Source organism: Cupressus sempervirens, chromosome 3 (genome assembly GCF_028749045.1).
Source record: "Cupressus sempervirens isolate cs-2001-9-10 chromosome 3, ASM2874904v1, whole genome shotgun sequence".
In the NCBI taxonomy this organism is placed as follows: Eukaryota; Viridiplantae; Streptophyta; class Pinopsida; order Cupressales; family Cupressaceae; genus Cupressus; species Cupressus sempervirens.
Genome location: NC_143120.1, coordinates 778,291,983 through 778,300,740, shown reverse-complemented (window position 1 = coordinate 778,300,740; position 8,758 = coordinate 778,291,983). Strand labels below are relative to the sequence as shown.

Here is an 8,758-nt window from a genome sequence, read left to right as displayed (position 1 = left end):
GATGATATAAGAGACACCACTAAGTCACAGATAACCATTAAAAAAATCAACTTGTAATCTTTTAGCAGCTCGTCAAATATAAACCATCTCTAAATACCCCACCCGAGTACGTTGTCAAAGCTACAGCCTTATCATTTGGATTGACCTACCCCTCCCCTCTCCACTCTGTAAGGTCTCCCGTACAAGCACACTCTAAGACAAAATGAACTCCGTAAATATGGTTCCTAAAGCAAACCAATAAAAAATACAAAAAGCTGAGGCCGTGAGGTACTGAAAGCACCACCATGAGAATTAACTAGAACCGGAATAGGCATGGAAAAGTAGTTAAAATGTATCAAGCACCTACAAATAATGCAGATACACAAAAATTTGTAAAACAGCACCACAAAAAATTATTTAAAAAATTGATGAAACCTTGATCCATCATCATTAGTCCCATAAATATGTATAAAGAAAAAATGACAGACAGAGAGAGGCAGTCCATCAATCTCTGTCGAATTTGTCCTTGCACTTTAGCATGTCCTCACCATAAGCATTTAAAAAGCTCTTCTCCAAGTCATGTGAGCATGATATTACCCCTTGAATAGCTTGAGATGGAAAATCTTCGGAATTTGAACAGCCCAAATGCTCACTGGCCACACAGATATCTAACATTTTGGAAAATTATCGACTTGCCTTGGACGCTGAGCATGCCTCCGTATTGGAATTTACCCAACCTACTTGTTGCAGTTGAATATGCAAAGAGCAGCTGTCTTGTATTGACTATCTGGGTGGTATGTTTGACCTAGGGTACAAAGAACCAGTGTCCCCTGATCCATCATGTTGAAGAGGAGAAGAATATCCAGAAAAGGCAGATGGTGACCTAAATGCACCATTTCCAAGTCCATGTACTCCATGGTAAGTGCCAGAATGAGAACTACTAGAAGCAACAGAATCCCACCTCAAGCATTCTGGTTCCTGTACAGCCCACGGATTTCCAGAAAACCCATCTCTACTCCAAGGAATGCCTTGATCACCCTGCCAATTTGTATCTCGCGCACTTGCTCTTCCATCTTGACCCCCACTAGAAGCTGCAAACGCCCGGTGCAATTGTGCATGGGAATCTCTTGAATGTCCTGTCCTGCCAGTTCCCCCATGGCTCCGATTACTCCAACTGCTTGAAGTACCTAATGCATTTCGATTGGATCCTGAGGGAGGTACAGGGCCTCTCCCACTCTGAAGCTGGCTCTGAGCAGCTGGTTCAGACCAGATCGTGGAAGGATTTGAAACATCTGTAGTCCTCTGCGGTGCCCTGAAAAAGGAATATAAACTTTAATTATGAGATTATATGACACTTAGAGATCACCAACTGCCTCAGAACCTGAATATATCCAAGAATGGTGTTATCATCAAGAACTATTAAAAGTAATAATATAATTTTATCCTGAAACGAAAATCAAGGCATTAAAATGACACTTTTCATCCATGGACTTTAACAAAAAATTCTCAGATAATACAATCAGAGATTCTGGCAAAAGTTAACAGACACCAAATTATTTTAGAAATCTGCACGTATGAAAAGGAAAACAATTTGTATACTTCACAAGTAAAAAGTTCCCGAAACAAGTCTTTCTGTTCAAAGAGTGTGCCTAGGAGCTGCACAATAGCTCTGAAGTATTTAGTATGTAATCCTACCCATGTAAAGAGATCCAAGACTATAGTGATTATTTAGCTGAAAACATTTTGAATAAATATCCTGAAAATGTTTATGAGTCTATCAAATTGAAATAACATTATGCCAAATTGTATTCACAGGAAAAGCAGAATTTTCAATTACTTTGGAAAAAGGGTAACAATTGCAATGCTAGGGTGAGCTGCCTAGTTATCTCTATATTTCAATGGAACTCTCCAATAACGGAACTGTAACAATAGCCAACATTTATTCATAATTTAAAGCATGTTTAGTGTTTTCCTTTATGACAAATTAACAAGCAGTAAAGTAATAACCCTTGTAAATCCCAGAAAAATAAGAAACACATCATGGTCAAATATATTGGTATGAGGAATTGAATGATAGCACATTTAGTTGAATGCCTCATTGAAGAAATTGCAGAGCTATTAGATTTCATGAACCTTTTTTACAGAGTCTATTATATTAATAGAAGTGGTAAGGGCAACTATAAAACTGCATGCCCATCACACGTTTATTGTATTAGTAAAAGTGGCGAGGGCAACTGTAAAACTGCATGGCAATAGTTAGATTGCATTGGCAACTCCAATTGGAGGCATATTACTCCAAAAAAGCCAAGTCCCAGAACTAAAACCATAGTGCTATTCCACCCATGGTATCACACACAAAATTTTTTAAAACGCTATAAGATTTCTTAGTTAGTTTATATACAAGATATAACCTTCTTGATAAGGCAAAAATGGATTTAATCCACCTTTTCTAATAGCCACGAGAAAATTACATTAATAAATGTGGTGAGGTTACCTATAAAACTGCACAGCAAAAGTGGGTTGCACTTGGAACCCTCAAGTAAGAAGAGGTAGACTACTCCAAAATAACCATGTCCTAGACCTAAAACCATTGTGCTATTCCACACATGGTATCACACCAAGTGGCAGCAGCATAGCACCACTAATTGACATTGTGATTTTCTTTGAATTCACAGAACTTTATTCAATAAGGAGAGTTATTCACTTGGTAAATTGGTCCCGGCTTCTACATAGGTTCTAACTTTTAGCGCTAAGCTTCTTCCTTGCGATTGCATACTGCATTTACCCAAACTAAATTTAACAATACAATGTAAATGGGTTATTTTTCTATGGGGCTCATCACTTGTACACCATGTTGTCATATAATATATTTGAATTATTATGTAAAAACACAACTTAGGCCATGTGGATCCACATAAACATTATTTTCCATTTGTAAATAAATGGAAGCCACTTTGTTAAATGAGGCCTGCATATTAGGTGACAGTTGTTACAGAACATGTATGGGTTCATTGGTATTCATTTTGATATCTGATAAGATATATATTATATAAATATATTGAACAACAGCAGATAATCTATCTTTTCACAAAATGTGTATTCTTGTTTCCCTTTCCAATGATGAGTACAAATGGCTACCCTTCAACTGCAACAAAAATTATATATATAATGGGAAATGCTTGAGTTCCATCAATTTCAAAGCAATAAATAGACAACGTAGAATGATACAATACCCTGTATTAGTTGGCATTCGATATGGAAGAGACCTCTCATGGACTGGAATTAATCTTGATGAACTGGCAGCATTGGATGGCATAGAAATTGGCATTGGCAGTATATGATGAGACCATTGACGCCCATCAGAAGATGTAAAACCTTGAATGCCAGCAACCTCAGCACCAAGAGACTCATTCTGCATATGATGCTGCAAAGCTCCAACTACTGAATCATAACCAAGCTGATAATTTGATGGCCTAGCTTCATTGCCAGGACCAAAGTGAAATGAGGGTGGCAAGTTTCCACATACAACATTGACTAGTAAATCAGGACCTGTTCACAATCAAAACCAATCATTAAATCAACTTGAAATCAAGCACCATAAAAAAAACATGTTATAAAAAACATCGATGCAGAGGTTTGACAAATTTTATCCACCCAGGTCCTATATGAATAGTTCTGCAAGAATAGATATAGGAATGTATATGGCATAAGAAACTGGAAAGAAACAGCTTGATTTCATAATTCACATTACACATGCACATATAAACATGAAATGCAATTTGACAGTAAATTTTCTACATGACTGAGGAGGAAGTTTCTGCACAGAAAAGAATAAAGCATGAAATGCATAATAAAATAATAATGTAATGCACAAGTTCAGAAAATACTTACAACCACTTGCTGAAGGATCAATTCCTCTGTCAAAAAAACAAATGCAGTCCAAAATAAGACCAAAGGAATATTACATTGTTTTGTTTCATATGTTTCTGTCAAAAAAACAAATGCAATCAATCCAAAATATAACTACATTGATATTACATAGCCTGTTTCTTAGGTGTCCCAATAATTTTTGCATTTGCTAAGAAATAAAGTAAGTGTAACAATGTGTGCAAACTTACCCTAATGAAACAGAAAACTGTGAATATGAAGAACCTGGGTAAGGGCACCAATTTGTAGGTCCGATATGCTGAAAAAAATGAAATGAGATTGAGTCAGTGAACCCACAGTGGGTAAAATGAAATACACGGGTAGTGATTACATTAATACACAAAGATTCTGCTTGCATGCATATTTCAAAATTTTCAGATCTATCTGGTATGTCAATGCTTGCCATTCAGAACATTCAGAACACACAATTGAGGTCAGATACTCTCTCTAATAATTCAGAACGTTTGTCATATAAAATAGAATGATAATACAGTCCTAACCATGAAATTGGAGTACCTAATAGCATACACATTTACAATGGAATGCAGTTTACTTAGATAATAGATCCAATCAATGCAATACATAAGAAAAGGGAAATCATGCAAGCTACATAAATGGAAAACTGTCTACCTCTTAAGAAACTTTTTTATACAAATTTTCCACTAATAAGTTCCCTTTTTACAAAATGAAATTCTTTCAATACAAAAGAAAAACAAATAAAAACCATGTCAATTCAATCTTTGAAGAGCCGACTTAAATAATTTGAGACAAAATGACAATACACATAAAGGTTTAAAACTTATCAACCTAGCTGGATAAGAAGGATAAGAAATAGGGAAACTATAAAATTCAGAAATTAAAATATGTAAACATGTTTGACAACATAGTCCAAATGTTTCTGAGATTTTGAGAATGAACCAAAAATAAGAAAGAAGAAACAATAGAATACAATAACACTTCCAAAAGTCTGTATTTTATGCTCTTTCAGAAAGTAAGTGCTGGCCTACTTTTACATACGCCAATAGAAAAATAAAATCAGAAAAATGAATCAAAACCTTTTGAAAGAAAGCAATCACCTCATGTGAAAAGATAAACTCTGATACACCACTATAGATTTCATAGTCACCATCTTCATAACCCATCTCTTCAAAAGGGATTTCATCTGGCAAACCGCCCCCATTTGCATAAAGCCACTGACCATCTTCAATGTCTCTGCAATTTGGGCACTGCATTATCCCTTTGACATTGTATGCAGATCCAATACAATCTGCAAAAATGTGATTAATACATTTCTCATATGAGAATCAATTACAACTATGACATTTCAATGCAATTAAGAAATTCCCATAGATATAAGAAATTCCTATAGATATAAAATGTATAAACTAAAGTTGTCCATCTATTTCATTATCTTGAAATTTTCAGGCACTTAGTGGCAAATAACACTACTCTCAGAGTCTCAGGCATTTCATAATTAAAAGAGCACTGGAACAACCAACTGTAAAAGCAAAGACCTAAGCAACACCTACTATTGTAACCACATGGAATAAAGCAAGCTCCCTTGTTGCTGCAAGATTTCTTCAGCTAACCAGCACTACTTGAATCATCATAAAACTAGTTTGGAAAAATGTATGGCTTAATAATCTATAATTTATAAGATCTAGACAAATGTAATATTCAGTAAATGATAATTTACGAAAAAGCAGTAACCTACTGGCAAATGTGACAAACAGACAAAATTGCATTCTGAAAGGAATAAGTCCATCAATTAGATTTTGAGAGCATAGACGTCCAAAAATTTCTTAACGGGGAAACTTGACAAAACAATTATATGAAAAAGATCTTATTAATGGTTCAACATTGCTTTCAGAAATAACTGTGCAAGTAATTTGCATTAATGTGTCATCCCCCTGGCACAAAAAAAAAGAGTGCCTTTTATAATTATGACTGTATGGTCGCAGCCTTTTATCACGGTCATCACAGTCAGGACATCACTTTTTCGTTCTCTGATTCTAGAGTGAGTGACATCACTTATTTGCAGTGTTACATGGGGACTCCCACCCCCCTCCCAAACCTCGGAGTACCCATCCCCGAGACGTCCCCGCACCGGGTACTCACATACCCAAGTAACCCCACCTCCGCCATTCCACAACCATGTTGCCACTAGTATGGGGACTTGGATTTCTATTTGACTTTTGGTTTTTGAATGTTACTGTTGGGTATGTAATATGTTACTGTGTTGAATGTTCAATGGTTCTAGTTCATGTTGCAATTTGGCTATGTTCAAGTATTTTAATTTGGTATGTTCTATTAAAACATCATTTCATAACAAGCATTTCAAGTTCTATAGGTATAGTATACAACACTCCTCCCTGCCCCGTCCTCCCCTTGCCACTGCCCCTGGCTGTCCCCTCATCGTTCTGAAAATGAGGCCCATTTTCCCCATCCCGGAAACTCGTTCCAACGTCCTGCCATCCTGACATACCCCAGTACTGGGGTAACATTGCTTATTTGTCCCCAATTCTAGGGTGAGTGATCCAAAATTTTGATGCATTAAACTTTAAAAGGTTCGTAAACCTCTAGATGTAATAACTCTCAATTTAAGTGGACCTGAGATAAAAAGTCATTAATGCTAATGGAAAAACTTGATTTAGAGATTATAACCAAGTGTGATTCATATTTTTTGAGATAACAGTTTATTTTCTGTGATGCTATCATTCAAGGAGTTGAATGTTTAAAATCAGTAAGTGAAGCCGGTTCACTATAACTTCCTGTTGAAAGCTGGGATCGGACTCAATGAATAATCAAATATATATTTTTCCTTGAAGCAGTAACTAATCATATTTCATGTTAAAAAATAAAGGTTCTTTTCCTTCTTATCTACCATGTCATGCCTTCATATATTTGGACATTTTCAAAAGACTGGATTAAAGATAGTCTGGAAACAAAGCTTTATCAGACAGAGAAATCCTTAAAATCATAAGCACACAAATTGTTCAACAAGTATGAAAAAAATCAAGGACATGGCTTCAAAAACTAGGACATCCCTGATCCTCTACCTATATGACAGAACCAGTAAATATTCCTCAAAATGGGGGGACCAATGCATGACTCGATTAAATAGGCATCCAGCATGATTCATGCTTACCGCACCCCAGAATCACCAAGGATAGGGAAAAGGTGATAATTATTCATCAAAGTTCATTTGCATACTGTTCCCAACAGATCTTTGCAACTCATCAACAAGTAAAATCGTTCCAAAAAATCTTTGAAAAACAATTCTGAAACAAATTACTAACCGCTGTTTCAGATTATTGGCACAGCACATCTCATAGAGACAATAATAGATGCTGGGCTGAAAAGAACGACAAAACGACAATGCTTAAGGTTAATGTATTTTTGTTTTTTGACAAACTCTAACAAATCTTACTCATGATTCATGCAAATTTGACTGTTCTTGCCAAAACAATCGCAAAAGAAAATATCATAGAAACAACAACACACGCCGTCCTGAAAACAATGAGCAGCTGGAAACATACTATCGAATAATTAACAACACGACTCCACAAATCAGGAATAAAACCATTTATGAATTCTCGCTGAAAATTATTTGACAAGAAAATCTCCAGGATGCAATTGTACATACCAAGGTGAAAATAATGTCCGCACTTGAGCTTGGCAACTGAACGATTTGCAGCATCCACAATAACAGCTTCGAGGCACACAGAACATTGATTGGCAGAGGACCCTGGAATCCTCGGTTTCTCGCCTACCTTTAGTGTTCCCTCCACATCCGAGGCCTCCATGACCAAATATCAATGCCTCTGAGACCAAGCTAACCCAAAAAGCTTCAAAACCCCTTTTCCTTCCGTATCAAGACGTAAGCGAATCCCCACACCAGGTGTCAAATATATATATGCATCCAAAAAACCAAAGATTTCTCCTTTGAAAACACACCCGACGGTAAGAACAGAAAAGCGCCCTCTCCTTCAGCTTCTACTATAATCCCCTATTCGAGAAGGTGTTTTTCTCGCAAATTTTACTTTTTAAGGCAAGCTTTCTTTATATCCAACGGTTTAATCTTGGGCCTCGGTTAGTTTTGTATCATCGCCGCTTAGAAAACCACCACACTGTCACCGAAATCTTGTGGGCATTTTCTCCAGGAGCAGGGTTCTGATTTCGAAACTTCCTCGGAAGAAAACAAAACTTAAACTTTCTCTTCCCGAATGCCGAATTCAACAATCTATCCGGCAAATCCCGAAGATTTCCGACTGCGCGGATTCAGATCGAAAAACACAAAACCCAGGGTTTGAATAAACAGATCCGATTTCCTAGAAAACCTCAATTCAACCACAATTTTCGTGGAAACAAAGCTGTCGGAAAAGCCAGGCTTACCAGTAACTCAAGCGCGATTGTGTGCAGACGAAATCCGTCTTCGACGAGAATTTCAAGAAGATTCCGACCGTGCCTTCGATGATTACAGGTGGACGGAAGGTAAAAGTATAAAAAGCGTTGGGGTTTGTATATAGATGGCTTCACTCTCAACGCCCTTCTCCCGCCGTGCGATGCGATGATTAGACGGACAGCAATTTATTCGATGGATTATGATTTCCCGGGAAAAACAAAATAAAATGGAATTTACACCATTTATTTAGCGGGTGATGTAACTGAAAAAAATCAGGCTGGTCAAAGTCAGATCTATATTAAAATTACGTAGTGATATCAACTGATCTGGGAAATGTGCGAAAATTTGTTACAGATGGCAAATCAGGCACAATTGTCATGCATGTTATGGGATGGATCTGATATCAACCAGTTGCTTTTATGTTGCAATAAACTTGAATTTGTTTTA

At 36.7% G+C, this 8,758-nt stretch overlaps 1 protein-coding gene across 1 annotated transcript; it reads right to left on the bottom strand.

Annotated features, from left to right (window-relative positions):
* Nucleotides 1-368: 368 nt before the first annotated feature.
* On the bottom strand, nt 369-8,402 carry LOC149569098 (uncharacterized). The gene is made up of 7 exons (XM_089821876.1): nt 8,302-8,402; nt 7,553-8,177; nt 4,983-5,173; nt 4,098-4,165; nt 3,871-3,896; nt 3,213-3,528; nt 369-1,291 (listed from the first exon to the last, which is right to left on the bottom strand). Exons 2-7 carry the CDS (start codon nt 7,710-7,712, stop codon nt 763-765), a joined length of 1,290 nt encoding a protein of 429 aa, XP_089678002.1. The 5' UTR covers nt 7,713-8,177; nt 8,302-8,402; the 3' UTR covers nt 369-762.
* Between the last annotated feature and the right edge of the window lie 356 nt (nt 8,403-8,758).

What these genes read in the sequence shown, in the direction of transcription:
- LOC149569098 (XM_089821876.1), bottom strand. Translation starts at nt 7,712, where the DNA reads ATGGAGGCCTCGGATGTGGAGGGAACACTAAAGGTAGGCGAGAAACCG. An exon ending in CGGACATTATTTTCACCTTG is followed by an intron (nt 5,174 to 7,552) that starts GTATGTACAATT and finishes ACATTTTTGCAG; the next exon opens with ATTGTATTGGATCTGCATAC. An exon ending in CAGTTTTCTGTTTCATTAGG is followed by an intron (nt 3,897 to 4,097) that starts GTAAGTTTGCAC and finishes TTTTTTTGACAG; the next exon opens with AGGAATTGATCCTTCAGCAA.